The sequence below is a fragment of the Chelonoidis abingdonii genome, chromosome 1, assembly GCF_003597395.2.
Source record: "Chelonoidis abingdonii isolate Lonesome George chromosome 1, CheloAbing_2.0, whole genome shotgun sequence".
NCBI lineage: Eukaryota > Metazoa > Chordata > Testudines > Testudinidae > Chelonoidis > Chelonoidis abingdonii.
The window spans coordinates 97,517,435-97,540,519 of NC_133769.1; the positions used below are offsets into that span (position 1 = coordinate 97,517,435).

Sequence of the window (23,085 nt, forward strand, 5' to 3'; positions counted from 1 at the left end):
TTTACCATTGCTGCCACGAGCAGAGATGCATAAAAATATAAATTTGCCTAGTATATGCAAGGCCTTGGTGACCACAGGTGACTATTAGTACCTGTCCGAAGCCAGTTATAGTGGAGTCAGGAACTATATGAGGGTCTTACAGCTCTGTTGTTGTTTCAGCTACCATGGTTGTTGCATTAAAAGTGCCAGCATAGATCTTAATCTTGACTGTTAGCATTCTCTGCTTATTCCAGTTTTAAGCTCCTCAGAAATTTTTTTCATGTACCTCAGTCATAGTCTACAGCACTGTGACACCCCCATGCCCCCGTGTTGCATTGGTGATGAACCTCATCAGTTCCCAGAACCCTCTGCTGTTCCAGTTTCGGCGCTCTCAGGCAGACTGCCAGTCATGCCGAATTATGTTGTTTTTATTTGGACAAATCTCATCTGGTCGTTGCGAGATAAGCCTAACACTTTCTTCATTTGTGACCGTGCTAGATTTAAACCTAAATCCTTAGAGGTGAAGCTAAAATTGTTTCCTCCTTCCATTCAGACTTCCAACAGCTTATTTAACTAAACTGGTTCAGAAACTGATTTAATTAAATTGGAATAGCCCCCTTCTGTGAACAATCTTATTTTGATTTAAGCATGCCTCATTGATCTAGATTTAATTGGCAAGGAATGAAGCTAAATAAACATGAGGCATTCTTAAACCAGAATAAGTGTTCACACAAGGGGCTTGCACCAATTTAACAAATTTCTTATGTAGGTGAGCCCTAAATTTGTGTGCAGTCTCCTGTTGTCTGGGGAATGCTTGTTAGCATCTTTCTGGCATGAAGTTTGTTTTAAATAGGTGCAAATAAGACTTCTTATGCAGTATAAATGGTACCTTTTTAGTTTTCAAGAGTTCCATCAGAGCAAGGGTGGGCAAACTTTGTGGCCTGAGCGCCACATCTGGGTATGGAAATTGTATGGCAGGCTATGAATGCTCATGCAATTGGGAGTTGGAGTGCAGGCGGGGATGAGGACTCCAGCTGGTGGTGCGAGCTCTGTGTTGGATCCAGAAGGGAGGAGTCCAGTGTGTGGGGGGCAGTGAAAGTTCTGGCTGGGGGTGCAGGGTCTGAGGTGGGGCTGGAGATGAAGGTTGGGGGTGCAGGAGAGTGCTCCGGGCTGGGACCAAGGGGTTCGGATGGCAGGAGGGGGATCAGGGCTAGGGCAGGGGGTTGGGGCGTGGGAGGGGGTCAGGGGTACAGGCTCCAGGTGGTGCTTACCTCAAGCAGCTCCCAGAAGCAGCGGCATGTCCCTTTTCCAGCTCCTACAAAGAGGCGTGGCCAGGCAACTCAGCACTCTGCCCTGTCTGAAGGGGCCGCTCCTACAGCTCCCACTGGCCGTGGTTCCCGGCCAATGGGAGCTGCGGGGACGGCACTTTGGGCGGGGGCACCATGAGGAGCCCCTTGACTGCCCCTGCGTGTAGGGGTCGGAGGGGGGACATGCCGCTGCTTTCAGAAGCTGCGCGGAGCTAGGCAAGCCCCCGACCCCACTCCCTGACTGTAATGCTGGAGCGGGGCAAGCCCCGGACCCTGCTCCCTGGCGGGAGCTCGAGGGCTGGATTAAAATGTGTTCTTGGCACATCATCATCTTTGAAGAAGCTGTTGTCCATTGTGAAACAGATGGTACGAGCTCTTGTTTCCAGTCCGTAATGAAAAGTCACTGACCACCCAGAGATTGGGGAAAGAACTGATGCTGACTTCTTCCATTTCTGTTACAGGTTCTCCACTTTTAGATCTATCATTTCAACTCTTGCTCAATATTTTCGATTTGGATTTTACTTTCACCTGTGTCATCCCTGGTAAATTTTACCCTTTAAATTCTGATTATAATTTTGTTTATAAAAGTATGCACAAAGTAAGTGCCTTTGAACATAAATTACAAATCCCGTTAACAGCGCTCTTAGAGCTTGACCTACAACAGAACGCTTTCTAGCCTCAGCCCCTACCTCTCCAAAACCCCAAGCAAATAGATGACAATTTGCAGCATGTCTTGAAAGTCAACGGACCGGACTGCAAGCTATTTCAAATCAAGGGGGAGCAGATTCCAAATCCTCAGAGAAAACTCTCCTGCCAGCCACTGCTCCTAAATCTAAAGGCCTCCAGTTTGACTGGCTCCGCTAACTGCATCTGTAGCAGTCTGACATGTAGAGAAAGGTGGTCTCTGAACTAGGAAAATGTCAAGCCATTTAAGGCTTTAGCAGTTGAAGCCACTAACTCAGACTTCACCTGGAAACAAAATAGGCAGCCAGCACAGATCACGGAGCACTGAGAAACACTGCTTAAAAATTAGCTGTAGCATTTTCCAGCAGCTTATATTTGTTTGAGACACTTAAAGTCCACATCAAGCTAAGCTTCCTGCACTGCGCTTCTCATCCCTCTCTCTCCTTTTGTCTTTCATTCTGGGTCTGTCTTACATTGGCAGGGTGAGTGGTATAGTGCTGTACTCCTCCCACTCTTCCACAGAGAGAGGCAGTGACTTGTGTTTGCTTCAGTCTTTGATTTAATGTCTGGGAATCATTCCCTTGCAAAGGGAGCCTGCGTCATTGAGAAATGTTTAGCCTTCTGGCCTTGAAGTGAGGCTGGAAACTTTGCTGACAAGAACTGGAAGCTTGAACTAGAGTCTGAAAACATTCCTTATCCAGCCTGCCCTCTCCCTTGATTTGATTAGGAAGGGAATTCCAGTGAGAGAAAAGTTTGGTTTGTGGTTCGAGCAGCCGCAGTTTTTTTGTGGAGAATTGTGGCTGTTCAGTGGTAGATGAACAACAGCTAGGGATGTTTTTTTTTCAGGGGAGAGGGTGGCTTACTCAAGAGCAGACTCTAGCATTGTTGCTTTTGTTTTAAACACACAATAACTTCCTAAAGCTTTCCTCCTTTGATTTTGTGTAAGGGGCTGGCTGTGTATAATATTACTAATGGAGTTCAGTGTTAATGGTTTCACAATGCAATGCAACACAGCTCAGCCTGTCAGACCATTTTAGAGCTGAAGTTCCTAGACTGTGGTCCTGGGGGCACTGTTGGTTTGTGGAAAGCTAGTGGTTCATCGTGCGCTAGCTCTTCTCCTTTTTTTCCAGCTGTGACTATAGATATCCAAACTGTACCTGGTAAAGAAGAGTCTGGAGACCTGTAAAAATATCTAGAAATGAGAAAGACAGTCTAACTGCCTCTACTAGACACTGATGCTATTTGAAAGGATAGAAACCACTTTCAGGGACTTGACATGTCTCCCACTAGTGTCTGGGCAGTATGTACAGGACAGTTGTCCACAGGACCAAGTGGCTGGGCAGTATGTTCAGCAGATCAGGGAACTGTGCTCAGAAGTAGAGGAGAAGGAAGCAGAGAAGTATGAATGAAGGGGAAAGCAGTAGGCATGGTATACCTTGATTTTTTTTATTAAGGTTTTTGGCACAGTCCCATATGACGTTCTCGTAAGCAAACTAGGGAAATGTGGTCTGGATGAAATTACTGTAGGGTGGGTGCTCTATGGGTGAAAGACTACTCAGAGTAGTTCTCAGTGGCTCACAGTGAAACTGAGAGGGTATATGTAGTTGGGTTTCACAGGGGTCAGTCCTGGGTCCAGTACTAGTCAATATATTCATTAATGACTTAGATAATGGAGTGGAGAGTATGCTTAGAAAGTTTGAGGATGACACCAAGTTGGGAGGGGTTGCAGGCACTTTGGAGGACAGCATTAGGATTCAAAATGACCTTGGCATATTGGAAAATAGGTCAGAAATGAACAAAATGAAACTGAATAAATACAAGTGCAAAGTACTACACTTGTGCATTTGAATTTTTCCTTCCTGGTTACGGAAGGGGGAATAACTGGGTATGTGTTAGTACTGCTGAAAAGGATCTGGCAGTTATAGTGGACCACAAATTGAATGAGTCAACAATATGATGCAGTTGTGAAAAAGGCTAGTATAATTCTAGGGTGTATTAATAAGTGTCGTATGTAAGATGCCTCTGGGAGGTGATTGTCTTGTTCTCTTTGGCACTGGTTAGGCCTCAGGTGGAGTACTACACCCAATTTTTTTTTGTAGGAAATGTGGAAAAATTGGGGAGACTTCAGAAGAGAGCAGCACAAATGATGAAAGAACTTGAGGTATGAAAAAAGGTTACATAAGCTGAGAATGTTTCTTCAGAAAAGAAGACCAAGTATAGACCTGATAAGTCTTTCAAATATGTTAAAGGCTGTTTATAAAGAGGACTGTGATCAATTGTTCTCCATGTCCACTGTAGGGAGGACCAGAAGCAATGGGCTTAATCTGCAACAAGGGAAATTTAGCTTAGATATTAGGAAAAACTTTCCAACTATAAAGGTAGTTAAATTCTGGAATAGGCTTTCAAGGGAGGTTGTGAAATCCCCAACATTTAAGAACAGGTTGGACAAACACCAGTCACAGATAGTCTAGGTTTATTTGGTCCTCCCTTAGCACACAGAGCTGTACTTGATGACCTTTTGAGGTCTCTTCCAGTTCTCTGTTTCTATGATTCTATTTATGTGCGGGGAGAAAGAGGAATAGATGGAAGGGAAATATGAAATGGAGAGCTATCTAGTAGACAGTTTTTAAAAAAAGAGACTACATGCCTCATTAAAGAAGACTACAAATACAAAGAATTTCCTAATACTACTTTTTCATGTTAGCATTTGGGGCATTTGTCCCATCGATGTAATGCAATGTGAATGTGTGAGGAGATAGGCCAGGCAGCTTCAAAGCATGGTCCATGAGACTTTTTCTAAGATGTTATCCACAATCTCATCTTATAGTTATCCTGTCCAAGTAGTGGCAAGAATCTTTGATTAGAGATGGAGGGGGCTGGGGTAAAGTTGAAGTTCAGCACGGTCTCCCTAAGTACAATTATCTCTTCTCTGGACCTGACATGAAAGACGTGTACTTCCATAAAGCTATTCGGCCTGCACACAGGTGATTCCTACGGTTCGTGGTTGACCACAAACATGATCAATTTACAGTCCTGCCATTCGGCCTCTCAACATCTCCCTGGGTATTCACCAATTGCATGTCTTTGTGGCCGCTTTCCTCTGTTGGAGGCAGGTGCAGGTATACCCCTACCTCAATGACTGGCTCCTCAGGGGCTGCACCAGGGGGCAGGTGGAGTCTTAAATCTGACTGGTCAGATCCACATTTGAGAGACTGGGTTTCCGCCTCAACTTGAACAAGTCAACCTTGTAACTGACCCAAAGAATAGAATTCATCGGGTTGTTCTTGGACTCTGTTCAGGCAAGAGCATTTTTGCCACAGTCCCGATTCCAAGCCATCATGGACATTATTCAAGGCCTCACGCAATACCCGACCGCTACAGCAAGGGGATGCCTGAGTCTCCTTGGCCACGTGGCAGCCTGCACATATGTGACCTGGCATGCTATACTGAGATTCAGGCCTCTACAGGCATGGCTTGCTTCGGCCAATCACCAGGGATGTGACAACTTGAATTCAGTGATCACGGTGCCAGGGCAGGTGCTGAAGTCCCTTCAGTGGTGGCTCGACCCTTGGACAGTGTGCGAAGGAGTTCCCTTTAACAGGTCTCAGCCTTCCTTATCCCTGGTAATGGAAAAACTGCCATGTTTCACGTTAACAAGCAGTGTGGAGCCTGGTCCTTTCCCCTATATCAAGAAGGCCTCTGGCTGTGGGAGTTCTGCATAGCCCACTTCATTCACCTGGAAGCATCCTTCTACCAGGAGTTCAGAACACACTGGTGGACCACCTTAGCAGGTCCTTCTGCAATCACGAGTGGTCCACCTGGCTGGATGTCATACACTTCATCTGCCCAATGTTCTGCTCCTTCCAGAGACAAAGCCCAGGCTCAGTCTTGGACACATTCCTGCTATCCTGGGGAGGCCGCCTGCTTTATGCCTTTTCCCTGTTCCCACTCATGCACAAGGTCCTACTCAAGGTCCGCAGGGATGGAGCAGAGATAATTCTGGTAGCCCCAGCATGGCCTCGACAACATTGGTACACCACACTCCTAGAACTGTCAGTGAATGCCCTGGTCACATTTCCTTTCCTCCCTGACCTGATCATTCAGGACCAGAATCGTCGTCTTCACTCCAAACTGCAGTCCCTTCACCTCACAGCTTGGAAGCTTCTTGGCTGAACCCCATGGCGCTTCTGTGCTCAAACAGGTAAGGGAGTTCCTACTCAGCAGCAGGAACCCCTCTGCTAGAGCCACATTTCTGGCAAAGTGGAAAACATTTACTTGTTGGTGTGACCAGTGTCATACACCCCCTGTCCAGGCACCTGTATCTCTCATCTTGGAGTCCCTTCTGCACCTGAAACAGCAAGGCCTGGCAGCGTCCTCTATAGAGGTACACCTTGCTATTTTCTTGGCTTTACACCTGGGAGCATCTGGTTGCTCAGTCTTCACCAATCCTATGGTTGGTCACTTCCTCAAGAGTCTGTAACGGCTACATCCCCAGATCAGACAGCCTGTCCCTGCATGGGACTTTAACCGGGTCCTCTCCAGGCTAATGGGGGCCCCCATTTGAACCGCTAGTGACTTGCTGCCTTCTCTGTATGTCCTAGATGGTAGCCTTTGTAGTTGCCATTACATCAGCAAGGAGGATGTCTGAGTTAGAGGTCCTTACTTCAGACCCACCTTATATGGTGTTCCACCGGGATAAGGTGCAACTCAGACCTAATCTGGCCTTTTTTCCCTAAGGGTGTGTCACACTTCCACACTAGTGAGGACATTTTCCTGTCTGTTTTTTATCCTAAGCCTCATGCCATTAGCCATGAGCAGAGGCTCCACTCCCTGGATGTTGGGCGAGCATTAGCATTAGCATTTTACACTGAGTGCACTAAGCCATTTAGAAAGTCGAACCAGTTCATAGCAGTGGCAGACCGGATGAAAGAACTCCCGCTCTCATCTCAGAGATTATCTTCCTGGATCATGTTATGCATCCGCACATGCTATGAGCTGGCCAAAATACCAACCCGAGCTCTTACGGCACACTCCATGAGGGCTCAGGCCTCATCAGCGGCGTTCCTGGCCCAGGTCCCAATTCAAGAAATCTGCAGGGCAGCAACTTGGTCCTTGGTACATACGTTCACATCTCATTACACCATCATCCAGCAGGCCAGAGATGATGCAGCTTTCGGAAGAGCGGTGCTCCAAAAAGCGATTCCATAACTCTGACCCCACTGCCTAGGTTGGAGTCACCTAATTGGAATTGATACAAGCAAGCACTCAAAGAAGAAAAAACAGTTACTCACCTTCTCGTAAGTGTTGTTCTTCGAGATGTGTTGCTCATACACATTCCAAACCCGCCCGCCTTCCCTTCTGTCGGAGTAGCCGCCAAGCAGGAACTGAGGAGGTGCCGTGTCAGCAGAGTCATATATTGAAGGCCACGAAGGCGCCACTCTAGGGGGTCCGCAGCCGACCCGACGGGTGCTGCTAGGGGAAAAACTTTCCAACGACTGTGCATGTGGTGCGCACACACCTAGTTGGAATTGATATAAGAACACATCTTGAAGAACAACAGTTACGAGAAGGCGAGTAACCGTTTTTTGGCTCCGCCTGTGCGTGATTTGCCAACATCTCTCACTTGAGCTTTATTTTGTGTGCTTTTTCCATAAAATGAATGATTTTCCATGTTTAGTTGGAAAACGTTGAATTTTCCAGGGTGAGAGGGGTACATATTATATATGCTTTTTGGTCATTTCAGCTTACTTGGGGAAAATGCTATGCTCAGGCTTGTTGGCTGGGAGGCATATGATCACATTGGGGACAGGTATGAATGGAGTATATAGTGGGAGGGGCAAAGCTTCACATTTGAATTCAAGTCCCACTTTCCAGCATCACCTTGAATAGCTCAAAGAAAAATAAATGTTCAGTTCGGTTCATGCAGTTAAGAATGTAGGCTATGGAGTGGGAAGGGGAGAGGGAGCAATGTTGAAGTAGCATACACCGGGAGTTATTTCTGAATAAGCCAGCTCAGGAAAGGCATTAGGGGACATAGCCAGAGTATATCTTTTCCCTTTAAGAAAAAGCAGAGTAAGTTAATTCGACTCAGTTCTCTATTGTGGCCACCATCCTCTGCCCAACCAGCACCTGGAGTGATCCCTTCGGATAGGAAGCTCTACATAGACATAATTATTTTATAATAGTCGAGCTGATGTACAGCCTGCTTAGGCCACCTATTAAAACTGTCTCGAGCTGGCTTTAAAAAAAAAATTTCTGGAGTTTTATTTTAAGTAATGTAAAGATTTAGTTGGCTTGTTTCTGTATTTTTTTAAAGTTTACATTAAATTCTTGAACTGCATAGACTTCTCAGCATGTGCTGAACTGATGTAGTATTTCATTCTAGCAGTGCCTAGAAAACTGTGTTGCATAATTCTTCTGCTTTGGCATGACCTGGAGAGTTAATCAAACTCAGATCAAAGTGGGGTTAGACATCCGTTCCTTGGACTGGATTGCTGTCCCCTGCATGTATATTTCACAGAACAGGCTTGTGGATTTGTTGTGCTTGTTTGCAAGGAAAGGCAAACTTGCAAACCTTGGATGTGTTCCAAAGGCGAGAGAGTTTATGTATGTGGTGAGGGTTGTTTAACTTTTGCTGTTTTGTAAAATATACTTTAGCAGCTGAAAGATATGGAGGGCAGCACTCAGAGTTGGAGACAGTGATGTAATGAGAAAATGACATAGAGAGGAAGTGGTGGGGAGTGGGAAGGGCTCAGTGTACTTTGACATCATCTAATATGTTTTCCAGCCTGCTCAGCAGCTATTTTTACATCTCTAGCTCACGACATTTAGAACTCAGTTTGTCAGGCAGTGAAAGCCAACTTGCCAAAAGTGAGGATGGTGGTATATCCCAGGGTGGACTGAGGGGCTGCAGAGCAGTTCTGCAACTGAGCAAGGATCCACATTCCCAGGCCTGCCTGCTCTTACAGAGAATTCACAACTGTGCTTTACCTTTGACCACCTGTCTCTCATAGATAGGAGTATTCTGAGCTGGCAGTAGCAGCTGTGACCAGATGATTGAAAGGTTTAGTGTGTATGAACTGCAGGCTTCTCCTGAGAACTAAAGAGGCAAGCTTTTGACAGTGTTCCCAACTTAGTCTCTTTAATTCTCTCTGAAGGTCTTTATTAGTGGAAGGCAGAATCCCGGGAACATCCACAGGTAACTGTAATTTATGTAATGCAATCCTTATCAGTTAAAAGGACATAAGGGTCACAAACCACCAGTATGGGAGTTTTTTCCACTATTTATTTAGGAAGTATTAACAGGTTTACAAATCCTTGTCATGTAAATATTAGAAACAAACCAATCATCATTAGAATAATGAGCTTTTGTTTAAGGAGATGTTATACAGAAATGTACTATTGGCAATATTGAAATGCCAGTAGTGATCCTGGGGGATCCAACCTAACTGTTAGTCCCCTGGATCATGAAGCTGTATGCCAGTCGCTGTGACAGCACCAAGGAAAGATTCAGCTACCCAGCTGAACAGGTCAGATGACGGTTGAATATCTTTCGTGGATTGAAGGGACGCTGACTGTGTTTACTCACAAGATTGCATCCCAGTGAAGAAAAACCCCAATAGTTATAGCTGCCTGCTGTGTCATACATAATATCTGTGAAGCAAAGGCAGAAGAGTTGCCGCTGGGGCGGAGGTGGAGTAGCTTTCTGCTGAGTTGGACAAACAGACGTAAGGGACTATTAGAAGAGCTCAGTGCAGAGCAATATGGCTCAGAGGCTTTGAAAGAGCACTTTAACAGTGAGTTGCAGTAATGCATTGTGATGTACTATGCTGTGCCTGGCCTTGCTGTTTTGGTGCCTGTTAATAATTGTGTGGTGCTTGGAGTACATGTGTGAATAGAACACTGTCAGTGCACCTATTAACGTTGCGGTGCTTACTATACATTTATGATTATTACACTGTCACTGATCCTGTGAGTTGTCACACTGTATAGTAACAAGTATATGGGATGCCAGGAACTCTGCAGCCTGTATTGTGAACTGATAAAGATGAATTATTTTCCAAGTAATAGAATTTTATTCAGTAGCAAAATCAGTACAAAGAAAAATCCATGCAACTTAAAAGCAGATACATACAAAAATTAAATGAATGGAACAGAACTTAACAAGGGGAAAGGACATGCTTGTCCATTTTAGCTACACATACAGCAACCATGTCTTTCACAGGTCAGTGTAGCTGAAGCTGTGGTTGTCCTTAATGTCCCCCAAGGTGGAGTGATACAGGGAGGAATATGGCCCCTGATGCCACATGGAATATTAAGGGCGGGTGCAGAGCACAGTTGCCAACTTTCACATGGTAAATAAGCACCCCGACTTTCACAATAAATCAAAAATCAAACTAATCCCATTTCAAAACAAGCCAATCCCTAAGAACCTCAACACTCTGTGACTAGATCCCCCTGGCATGCAGTCTGGGACTGTGGTGGGCCCGCTGTACACCCCTGACTCTCTTCCCCTTTTGCCCCCCCCTTGCCCCTGCTTGCCACAAGCCCATTAAAAAAAAAAGCAACAAGCTACAAGCCAATTAAACCAAAAACAAACCCAATTTCTGTGCTTCCCCCACCATGGATTTGGCATGTCTGGCGCAGGGAGATGTTGTAATGAAGTTCATTGATTGCAAAGGGAGGCGAGCCTGTAATTCTTGAACCTGTAGATCCAGAAAAGTCTGCAGTGTCTATTTGTTGTCAGAGAAGCCCCATTATGTCCTGGTGCAGGTCCTTCTTCTTTTCCTGCTTGGACTTCTGGACCTTTCTCGTGTACGCCCTTTCCTTCTCCAGACTGTCTTCAGTGTTCACCCTCCAGGGCCTTTGCTCATGGTCAGATGCAGCACTGGGCTGCAGGATTGCATTGAACATGTGAGTCAAATCCTCTCCTTTCTCCTCCTCATCTGGTTTGGGTGTGAAGGGGGAACCCTCAAGGCAGCAACCACAGCAGCTGCAGATAACACACACAGGTTTCATAGTCAGTGTAGTCACAATGGAAAGCAAAAGTTAAGATTCAAAACACCCTTTCCTCACTCCCCTGATGTTTTAAAGAAGACATGCTTCTTATTATTCTGCTTCTGAGTGCTTGTGTATGGTGCCACTCACAACACCAGCCATGGTGAGTATGGCCTGTCAGGGGTGAGGAAAATGAGGAGGGAATTCTGTGTTGCATGAAACTGAATATAGGGCACTGACACTGAATACTGACACCATTTTCCAGAGGTGGTAGTGGTTGTAGTTGATATCTCATGCCTGAGGGTAACAGAGAGAGCACTGCTGTTGTAGGTGTCCTGAAGCCTCCTGGGCCTGTGTGCTGCTAGCCTGGGTACTGCAGTGGTGCCTGCTGAAATTATCACTGACTGTCCTGAGAAAATATCCTACCGTGGAGGAAGAAATAAGGCTGCTGTCCCTAGAAACTTAGGGGAGAGGATTGCAGAATGCCTCCATGAAAATTTCATCAAGATCTCTCAAGTGGATTCAGGGGCATCCCTGTGTTCATAGACTGCTCTGCATGGCCCCTGTCTCCCTGGCTCACTTCTCTACTGGGGAATGAAAAGCTGATAACATCACCTTTTAGTTGAGCTGTTACCTCTTCTAGTACAAATAAATGTATGTAAAGTTGATAGTTGTGTCCTGCGAAGTCAGGGGTGTCATCACTGTAATGGAAAATAAATGTACACACTTACTTGAGGATTATTCCCCTGCTGTTCGACTGCTGGGACAAACTGAACCGAGGTGAAGTCTCAAACAGGTCTTGGCTTGTGGCATAGCTGGACCAACAAGTTACATAGAATCATAGACTTTAAGATCAGAAGGGACCATTATTGATCATCTAGTCTGACCTCTTGCACAATGCAGGCCACAGAATCTCACCCACCCACTCCTGTATCAAACCTGTGTCTGAGCCATTGAAGCCCTCAAATTATAGTTTAAAGACGTCAAGGTGCAGAGAATCTTACATATCCCCACTTCTCCTACTCTTCCTCCTCCACCACTTCCTCATCCTCGCCATTCACAGCAGGGGCCTGTGACTCAGGCTCCTCAGAGTTATCAGTGGTGTGATGGGTGGTGGTGGGGTCTCCACAAAATACTGTATGCAGCTGTTGTTAGAAGTGCCCGGTCTGCAGCTTGGCACCAGATGAACTGTTGACTTCCCAGGTTTTCTGATTTTCCTGCCACAGTTCCTTGGCTTGCATGCAGCACTAGTGCTAGTTCATGTTCTGCCCCTTCTCTTGGATCCCCCATGCAATCTTCCTGTAGATGTCCACATTTCTATGGCTGGTCTGTAGCTGTGCTTACACAGCCTCTTCTCCGCACAGGCCCTGGAGATCCAGTATCTCCTGTCTCTTACAAGCTGGAGCTTACAGCCAGCATGGTCAGCTGGGCAGTTGCACACAACAGTGGAGAACTGCTGGATGTGCTTGCCAAGCTGGATAATCAGGAGGAGGGATTTCAAAAATCTGTGGGGCTTTAAGCGGGGGGGGCGGGCCTTCTGGCCTCTGTGACCCCTGGGCATTGGAGGTCACAAGTGTGACCAGAGTTATCGGAGTTGGGCATTTTGGGACAGCTGCTGAAGGACCACTAGGGTCAACATAAGTAGCAGAGCATCTACACTTGTGCTGCATCGGCCTCAGTACATTGACCATGGCTCAGTGCCACTCGGGGAGGTGGTATTACTGTAATGGGGTGCTTATATCAGTAGGAGAGAAATTTAACTGTAGACAATTGCACAGCTAGATGGACACAAGGCCACTTAGATCAACCAAACTCTGTAGTGTAGAGTAGGCCTTATGAATAATAGTCTGTTCCATCTTGTATTTAGCTGTGACACTCTGCATACCTTTTGCAGACTATGTTAAGAACTCAAAATAACTAATTTTTAAATCTCCAGTTTCCAACAGAGCATGCTGAATAGTCTAAGCTGAAGATTTTCTTTTTAAAAAAACAAACTAAAAGGAAAGTTTTGCTCCTCCTCCTTGTCTGATGCTGATAGACATCTTCTTATCAAGGGAGAAACTGGCTTTGATCCTGTAAGTGTTCCTGTTATGTTATGCTTTTGTGGAGCCTTGTTGACTTATGTGGGATTCTGTAGGTGCAGGAACCTGTCTGCATGGAACAACTTGATTATTTCTGGACACACATTCTGTTAAGATGGAGTTAAGGCTGAGAGCATGCATGCGTAATTGAGGGTAAAAACCATTATAGGGCTCTTGTAATAATACCCCCCCCCCCCAAAAAAAAGTTATAAACACAAGAAATTCAGACTTTAGCTTAAAAGAAATCCAAACACATTAACATAAGAAATGCACTGTTAAGTCACCCAAAAAAATCTTCTCTTTGTTCTGTTGTGACACTGTGAAATAACAATACAATTATGATTAACACATACTGCCTTTTAGAGATACTTTGTTTTTTCCTTACTGTGTCACTATGGAGCAGAATTAAGTTGTTTTTTTTTTAATGCCCTTTTATTCTTTCTTTGATAGTTGACTGAGTTAAACTTTTATTTTTTCCTTGTGAGGGGGGGAGAGTTTCAGTCAGAAATACCAAGCCTTCATTTTTAGAGCCCAGCACAGATACAAAATTTGTATCTGCATCTGATCTGCAATTTGCAAAAATGATCTGTGGATATAAAGCGGATATCCGCAAAGTTGCAGGGCTCTATTCATTTCAAGTCACATGAGGCCATAATCTGAACTGCAATGCTCTCGTTCCATCCCAGTCCAACTACATTGCTCCCCAAAAGTGAGTTTTGGAATGGGGAGAGCTGCAACTAAGGTTATACCCTCATGTGGCATCATAAAGTTCTCCAATTAATGAAGAGTTAAATGAGGACCTATTTTATCTAAATTAGAAGTGCAGAATTTTTGGGGGGGATGGAGGTAGATGTAGAGTTTGAGTTTTTTTTCTATATCTTTGTTTTTATGTTTTACTATCTTTTTACCTTCCAGTTCATGGTCTTTATGGTCTACCTGTCTAGACATCATGCAGATCGATGCATTAGAAATGCATAGGAAGAAACAGACTTATAGTAATTAAAATTAGGCTTAAAAATAAGTGATATTACATGCACTGTACTAATTTTTGTTACCTTCTTGAATTGCATGAGCCCCACAGGATGTGTAGGAAGATACAATTGCAGCAGCCTAATTTAAATTACACAACAATCTAATGGTAGCAAATGCAATGACCGAATCCAAATCAGTAAGAAAATCCTCTATTCTTCCTGTCGATTTTGTTGTGATTCTGCTTTTGTGCAAAACTGTTTCTGCCAGCACAGAGCATCATTTGCTTGGATGTGTCTGAAAGTCAAGTTGAGATCAGTGAGAATTGTGACCAATTTAAAAAAAAAAAAAAATCAAGTTCCTTGGTCATTAATGCAGGCATACCTTAATTTTTTTCTTTGTGCTTCTCATGCTGTTAAGTGAATTTAGTTTTAATATTACATGGATTTTTTCCTTGTGGTTTTTACTCCATTTGCTCAGCACAGTGATACGATGACCCCCAGACTACCTGGAGGTGAGAAATTCTTGTTTTGGTTTTGGGAAATGGAAAGCTTTAGACTGAACTGTTCTAGCCTTGCATTTAATTATCCTTCAGGTGATTAGAAGTGGTTATTCACTTTTTTTTTTTTTTTTTTTTTTTTTTTGGCAGTACTATATGGCTGTCGATACAGTGCCTCAGCACTTTAGGATAACAGCTGTTTCTAGTGACATTTCTATTTGGAAAGATATTGGAGTGTCCTTGTAGTTGGTGTATGTGTCTCAATCAACCCATTTTAGTCACTGGAGTGACTTTGCCTTCCCCACCGTCAGTCCCATCTGTCTTGACAGGCGTTCTCTGCCAACGGTAAAAAACACTGAGGGTGGGCATTGCATATCCCAGTCACCTAAGCCATCCAGGGTCTTCCTCTGCATGTTGCCATTTCGTCATGCACTGGTATGTAGTGACCAAAGGTCATTAACCATCAGACAGCCATCTGATGATTTGTGTCACAAATGTCCATATTACAAACCCCACCATCAAATTGGCACTTATTCCAAGCCTCTCTTTCATTCCCAGTAGAGGAGCTAGAGACTGAACTCTGCCAATCACTATCTGCTAAGAGGTGGTCCTTCCAGGTCAGGGTGCAGGTATATTAACGGGGGCAGTGTGTGTTTGGAAGCCTGCATTATCACTGTCTGAATTCGCATTTTATGTGCCTAAATAGAGGATCCTTTCCCAGAGCCTTGTCTCCTAGTTTTGTGCTTATAGTGGGGGTGGGATGGGGGAGGGGAGAGAGAGAGAGGAATTGGACAAGGTCACGTGATGTTGCTTGTCTGGCAAGTGTTAGGGTTCTGAGTAGAGAAACCAACTGTGTACTATTTTGGGTGAATGAGGTTGGATGTCACTGCAAGTGGTTTCATGAAGAAGCCCACCCCTCTGTTATGCAGACTGCAAATTGAGATCCATCCTGCTGCATGCACATTCTGCCTATTGAAGCAGGGAGGTTTTTATGTCTGAGCTTGGTGCTAACAGGAAGGAAATTTTTTTTTTGCCGGGACTCGTTGATTCTAATCAGGATTTGTCACTGCCTCCATTGTCTATCTGTCCCTGTGCAAGCTCAGCTTCAGAGTCTATCATTAAGCAGCCTTCTCAGTGCATTGACAGATTGTGATTGGGGCCTTCTCTGAGGATTAAACAGCCCTTCCTCTGGCCTAAGGGACATCTTCTTTCTTACTGTGTCTGCCTTCTAATCCTGGGACATCGTCCAACATGTTGGATAAAGCCAAGACTCTCCAACCTGCCTATGTCGGGATTATGCCACTTGCAGAGACTGTGTCGAAGCAGGGGAAGAGCTGTTTAAACACTTGTCAGGATTCATACCACAGCTTGCGGGAAGGTTAGCGGTCTCTGCCCTGTTTGCCTTTTTTGTTTGTACATTGAATCTCTCTGGTCTTCCCTTCACATTTCTCGGCAGTCATCCAGACTCAGGTTCCTGATGGCTCCTGTGCTCTGCCACCCCAGAAGACCTAAAGCCACGCTTACAGGGCTGTATTGGTACAATGTATAGCGCAGCGGTTCTCAGACTTCTGTATTGGTGACCCCTTTCACACAGCAAGCCTCTGAGTGACACCCCCCCTTATAAATTAAAAACACTTTTTTATATTTAACACTATTATAAATGCTGGAGCCAAAGCAGGATTTGGGGGTGGAGACTGACCGCTTGTGACTCCCCATGTAATAATCTCACGAACCCCAGTTGAGAACCCCTAGTATAGAGTGTTTCAGCAGTGCTTAGTTGCTGGGGATGGCTTCAGTCTTCTCTTAAGGTTCTAATTCATTACTGTATGTGCATGGAGGGCTCTTGTAATCAGGAGATGGGACTTTTTAGTGAGGAATGTAAAGGCTTGGCTTTCATGGAAGCCCCTTGGCCTTGGAGTGGGAAGGTGTGCCACACCTTCGGGAGTAGGGGAGCCCCCCTCTCTTTCACAGGAAATGGTTTAGGCACAAGGTAATTTAACGTTTGAAGGAGGTCTGAGACGGAGCTTTTCTGTAAATATCTAATACAATTTTATTAAAAACATTTTTATTGTACTATAAATGTACTTGATACTTTAACAAACAGATTAGCCACATTCTCTATGCCAAAGAGCTTACAACCTAAACACAAGGCACAGGACAACATTCAAGAGAGAAAAAGTATGCAGAGAGACTATGGATGAAGAGCAGTGGTGCTGGGGGGGCGTTGCTTGAAGGTGTGGGTTTGAAGGTGTGGGAGGAAGATGATTGATGGATGAGGGCGAGAAGTTTTTTCTAGGCATAGTACATAGAATGATAGAAGGCAAGAAACAAAAGTTGGGACACAGGATGAAGAAAACACGGGTTACGTTGATCAGAATGAGTAATGGGAACACTTAGGTAGGAGCAAGATTATAATAGAGCCTTGTTGATGAAGACCAGGATCTTTAATATAACAGGCTGAGAGGGAAGCCAGTGAATGGATTCAAAAAGGGGAGTGATATGATTTGAGTGAGAGGAGAGGAGGATGAGTTTAGCAGTGACATTTTGGACAGACGAGGTGAGGAAGAGTTGAGAGGCAAGGAGCCAGATGGGAGAAGGTTACAGTAATTAAGGAGAGAGAGATGGCCAGTGCATAGAAAAGGATTTTAGCAGCTGGATTTAGATTTCCTGCACCCTTCCACCTCCTCCCCTACCCCCCAGCTTCAGGACTGCAGAGGCTGCCAGCACAAAGTGAATAAAGCACCTACCCAAACCCCTATATTAAGTGTAAAAAAAGCAAGTGTAAAACTCTTCTGCAATGCAGTTGTGTTGGGCACTCTGAGGCAAAGGAGATAACTGTGACATGCTGCCACTCTAGTTTCAATCACTCACTGATCAGAGATTTTAATTTCAACTAATCTGCGACTAATTCCCTTTCCTCTTCCTCCATTTCCAGTTAACAAAAGATGTTTAATCTACAAAAAGACTCATAGTTTTCTCTTTGTTCCCAAGGCATTAGTTTCCAAGAGGGGATTCCTCAGGGAATCTGAGAGGCTTGGGTGAACATCTTGAATTTCTGTTAGGAGACAGCCAGACAACAGTTGTGTATTCTGTCCTGTTATAGATCTGTTGGTGATCAGTGCTCAGATGGAGTGAAGGTGGAATTCGGTAATCTCTTGCTCAGTCTGGTACTGTCACAACTGAGAGATGTATCTGTAGTGGAATGAATTAAGAATGCCGAATTCCTGGGCAATTTTAATACTTTAAATTGTGTTGCAGACTGTATATACAGATTGTGTAGGTATAGGATGATAGCAGTAGTTCAGCTGACCACTTCTCAGTAATCAGTGACCATTGGATACAAATACCATATGCTATCGGAAGAGGTTGTTTTAACTAACTACCCTCTAGTAGGGGCAGGAAGAAGGAGAAATGGATGCTGCTTACTCCTTTCTTCCTGTCAAAGGAAAGGAAAGAAATAGCTGTTACCATAGCAAAAGGGGGGCATGACCCAGTAACCTAAGTGCTACTCCATTCATTCTCCTGCGTTCTCAGGATGCCAACTTTATTTATGCTCCAGCATGCACTGTATTTTTGTATTTGCGGAGCCAGATGTCATGAGTTCTGGGGAGGCACACTACACTCTAGGCAATAAAGTTTAAGCCTAGTCTACACTAAAAAATTAGGTTTACCCAGCTACGTTGCTCAGGGGTGTGAAAAATCCACATCCCTAAGCAGTGTAGGTAAACGGACCTAACCCCCAGTGTAGACAGCACTAGATGGGTGGAAGAATTTTTCTGTTGACACAGCCATCGCCTCTTGAGAGGGAGGTGGATTACCTACACCAAGGGTGAACCCCTCTCGTTGGCATAGGTAGTGTCTTATGCTGAAGTGTTACAGTGGCACAGTTGCAGCATTTCAAGTGTAGGCAAGCTCTTAATGGAAGTTCTGAAACTTAGGGATGTAGAATGGAGTTGCAATACCATGTGGACTACATTGTACTAGTTCCTGCTGGAATGTGATCTACAGCATTCTGCTACCACCAAAAGCAGGAAACTATGGTATTTCTGTTCCTTGCTTCCACTGCATCTGCAGTGGGAGAGTTGGTGTCAGTGTCTCCTCCCACACCAAGCTAGGCTGTATTGAAATCTGTGGGTGCAAATTCCTGAAAAATAAGAAGTTTTCATATCTAGTAAATATTCGTGCCATCCTTCTTTGCAAGCCCCCGACCCCTGCTCAGAAGCAACTGCCTCTGGGGTAGACTTCATTCCCTTTCCTTCCCCATAACCACTGATAGTATGACAGCCAGAACTTCGTCAGTTCATTTCTTAAGTTGATGTGAAGACAGTGTGTGAACCAATAAACTTTTGGGTTTGAGGCAGAGAAGTGAAGCAGGGACAAGTAGGTGTTTTAAACAGAGGGACAGGCGAAAACAGTGACCTAAAGATAAAGTAAGTGGGGGAGGAGGAGAAACAACATCAGCAATGTTTAGCAGTGCTTGAAAGTTTATTTCCACTCACATCGGACTCCTGATACTCAGTCCTTGCATTAGGACCTTTTCCATTAACTTTCAAAATTCTGCTGGACCAATGATGTACTCCATGTCAGTAGTAAATTTGAGTATTTTACATATCCCCCTTTACTGTCACTCACATTCTGCATAACAACACTGTTCTGGACACATTCCCTCTTCCTGACTCTGTAGGTCTGAATCTCTGCTGTCATATGGGAGAAGATAAGAGTTTGGGACAGGTATGGTGGAGGAGGTCCCACAGTGAACTTCAGACTTGGCAGCCAACGTGTCCCAGACCTACTTGAGGCAGCCCTGCTTATAAACCTGGTGAAAGGTGATGGCATATTCATATTTTGTAAAAGATGTGGATGTTGGGGCTGAAAGCTTTGCAAATTTCAAAAGTCTACAAGCAATGTTTTCCATTCAAGATTCCTTGGGAATGAGTGGGGCTTCAGAGTATTATAGGAATGTCTGTTCATCTTGTAACATCTGCAGAAGTTCTCCTGGACCTCTGAGCATTGCAAAGCGTGCCAAGCCCTTACATAGTATGGGAGGAAGACATTATTAGCTTTGACAAACTTCATAAAGCCAGTCAACGGCTGATAATATTCATGAGATCCTATTTCTGAGGAGAACAGCTCCAAAAACAAACTTCTAAACTTCTCCAAAACTGTGCAACAGCTCTCACCAAGAGCTCTTGAATGAAACAAACTTTGTTTGGACTAATTTTTGAGAGAGGACTTGCCAAAAATGGTTTAGTCTCTTCCAATAGTGAATTATATCTATCTTTTCTAAGACCTGTATCTCGAACTGTACAAGCAGTTTACCTCCGTTTTTGTCGTAACTTCCCTGGTCACAAATCATGTATGAAAAGTTGATGTGTCTAGGACTTTTTTTGAGGAGTGTTAGTGCTTGTGAAAATGTGCCTTATCATAGAAACCTTGTTGCAACCTTTATTATGCAGACAGTCTTTCCATAATTGAGAGGGCTAACGTTGTGGGGGATTAACCATGGGACTGTAAATAAGAACTCTTGACCTGTTTTACAGACTCTGTCAATGATCCATTCTGTGACCTTGTCCTAATAATTTAATCTCTTTCTCTATCTATAAAAATGGGAAGAACCTCACAAAGGTAGGGAGATTAACAGTTAATAATCTGTACAGTCCTTTGAAGAGGTAAAAATCTGTAAACGTGTGTTTATTAATGGACAGATCAACTCATGAGGTAAAGAAGGTCTCCATTTGTTGTCATAACACCTCCAGCCACCAGAGGGCAAAAGTATTACAAACTGGTAGTCTTAACATTTTTAAGATCCAGTAGAGAGCAGAAGAGCACATACAACACAAATATGGTATGTTAACAATATTGGAAGGTCTAAGCAAAATGTACAGATTTCTAACAAGAGGTTTGTTTCTGGATATTTGTTCCTTCATTTGTGTCATGGTATAAATCCCCACACTGAACCTTAGTGTCCAAAAGATGGGGTACCAGCATGAATTCCTCTAAGCTCAATTACCAGCTTAGTACTTGTAGTGCTGCCACCAACCAGGAATTCCAGTGCCTGGTACACTCTGGTCCCCCCAAAACCTTGCCCGGGGAACCCCAAGACCTAGATCCTCTGGATCTTAACACAAGGAAAGTAAACCCTTTCTCCCACAGTTGCCTCTCCCAGGCTTCCCCTCCCTGGGTTACCCTGGAAGATTACTGTGATTCAAACTCCTTGAATCACAAAACAGAGAGGAAAATTCACCTTCCCGCCTCCTTCTGTCTACCCCTCCCAGACTCTCCCTGAGAGAGAAAGTAATCCTAACACAGAGAGAAAATTAACCTTTCTCTCTCCCTTTCCTCCTTTCTTCCCACCAATTCCCTGGTGGATCCAGACCCAGTCCCCTGGGGTCTTACCAGAATAAAAAAAATCAGGTTTCTTAACAAGAGAAATACTTTTAATAGAGAGAAAAACAGTAAAAATTTCTTTGTAAATTTAGAATGGATTAGTACAGGTTTTTTAGCTATAACACTGGGAATACCCTCCAAGCCTAGTATACAAGTACAAATTAAAATCCTTTCAGCAAAATAAAATTTGAACTCCTTCCAGCCAAATCACAATTAAACTCCTTCCAGCCAAATGCACAGTTAACTCTTTCCGCCCAATGCCATTTGCAAATAGGAAACAAACATAGCCTAACTCGCCTTTTCTCTAGTACTGTACTTTTTAAATTTATAAGAGCCTGTATCAGAGAATGGAGAGAACTTGGGTTGCACGTTGCGTCCTCGCTCGAACCCGAGAAAAAACAACCACTTCTAACCGCACAACTAAGCCTTCCCTCCCTCAGGTTGAAAGTATCCTGTCCCCTGATTGGTCCTCCGGTCAGGTGACAGCCAGGCTTACTGAACTTGTTACCCCTTTACAGTCAAAAGAGATATAAAGTACTTCTGTTCTATTAACTCCTACTATCTGTTTATGACAATTTGTCTGACAGCACAGCCTTGGAGTTGAATGTTTTCTGTAACTATTGTATGTGTTGTCTAGTTCAGAATGGACTACAGATGGACCTGAGGGGTCTGTGAAGGATATCTCTATGATGGGTAATATAAATGCATGGATAGATAATATGAGAAATTAGGCAGTATTATTGTCTTGAGTTTACAAGATGTAACAGGTATGTGTCTGAAATATGACCTGATATTACCGCTATACTGAATGAACTGTTTATTGGAATCAGTGATTCTCGATCTTGAAGTGGCTGCTGCGTAGAGTATCTGTTACACCAGGAGCATTTAGGCTGGAGCCTCTTGTGGCAGATCAGAATGCACATCCAATGTAGGCAGCTGGAATCTGTGTAACTACAATACTAGTAAACACTTCTGAAGAATATTGCTGACAGAATGACTGATTAGACTACTCCAAAGGGGTGGGGTGTGCAGTGGGCACAGCTTCCACCTTATCCAGTGAACAAGCTGTGATAATCATGTGCTAGTGTGAGGTGGCTCAAAGGCAAACTGGCAGTTTAGGCTTTTTCTCTTAATCCTCAGCATGCCATCCTTGGCCATACAGATTGGAAAAGTTGCAAAGGAGGCTGGTAACTGGTGGACTGGAAGTTGTGTGAGAAGGGCAGCTGTGTGAGAGGTTTTCATAGGTCAAGTAGGAAAGTCGTACCCAAGGCCATGTCTACCCAACAAATTTTGCCAATGCAAGTTGTCAGCATACAGGTGCTGTCGTAAGTGTATCACTTGCGTGTGCGTGCTTGATTCCTTGCGTACTGCACATACTCACCGGGAATGAGTGTTGATGCACAGTGTGGTTCACCATGGGTAGGTATCCCAGTGTGCCACCCGTCACCATTCAGCACACTGTCTTATAGGTAGTTGTGGCAACTCATAGTGGGGCAAAAACGAGTCATACAGACCAGGAGCAAGGGGTCAACCTCCCATAATGCAATGTTCCTCATCCCATAATACCATATCTATCTCAGTTTTCATCCCTGTTTTCTATTTCCCACGAACCTGTGCATGTTGCTGCCTGCCATCTCTGACAGAAACATGAAGCCTGCACAGCTCTGCACCACAGTCATGAGCATTGCAAGCACAGCAAGCACTGTCCTCTAGAGTATTTGCAAAGCCAGGAGAACTGTGAGGAACATGATGATTTCCTAGTGGTCAGTTTGCTGTGCAACACAGTGAGAAACAATTTGAGGTAGCTGTTGGTGTTCATTAAGGAGCTTCAGATGGAGCACTTTGTCTGGGCTCAAAAAATGAGCACTGACTGATGGAATCACTTTGTAATGCAGGCCTGAGATGACAAGAAATGGCTGCAGAACTTTCAGATGTGCAAGACCACATTCCTGGATTTGTGTGCCAAGCTCACCCAAGCTCTCCAATACAGGGACACCAGATTAAGCTACACTGACAGTGGAGAAGCTAATGGCGATCACACTGTGGAAATTTGTAATGTTGGATTGCTACCAGGCAGTGCAAAGTCATTTTGGAGTGGAAAAATCCACTGTGGGGGTCTATGTCATATGGGTGTGCAGGATTATTAATAGTCTCCTGCTATTCAGAACTGTGACTCTTGGTA

At 44.3% G+C, this 23,085-nt stretch overlaps 1 protein-coding gene across 5 annotated transcripts in view; it reads left to right on the forward strand.

Annotated features, from left to right (window-relative positions):
• Positions 1 to 23,085, forward strand: part of MRTFA (myocardin related transcription factor A) — a 157,188-nt gene that overhangs the window by 48,697 nt on the left and 85,406 nt on the right. Inside the window, exon 1 of one of the 5 annotated variants that reach the window (XM_032787784.2) lies at positions 15,305 to 15,894. The exons of the other annotated variants lie outside the window; for them this stretch is intronic. Within the exon in view, the coding sequence (XP_032643675.1) occupies positions 15,768 to 15,894 (127 nt within the window). The 5' untranslated portion in view covers positions 15,305 to 15,767. Of the gene's footprint in view, positions 1 to 15,304; positions 15,895 to 23,085 lie in introns of those variants that run through there. 5 annotated transcript variants of the gene reach the window in all.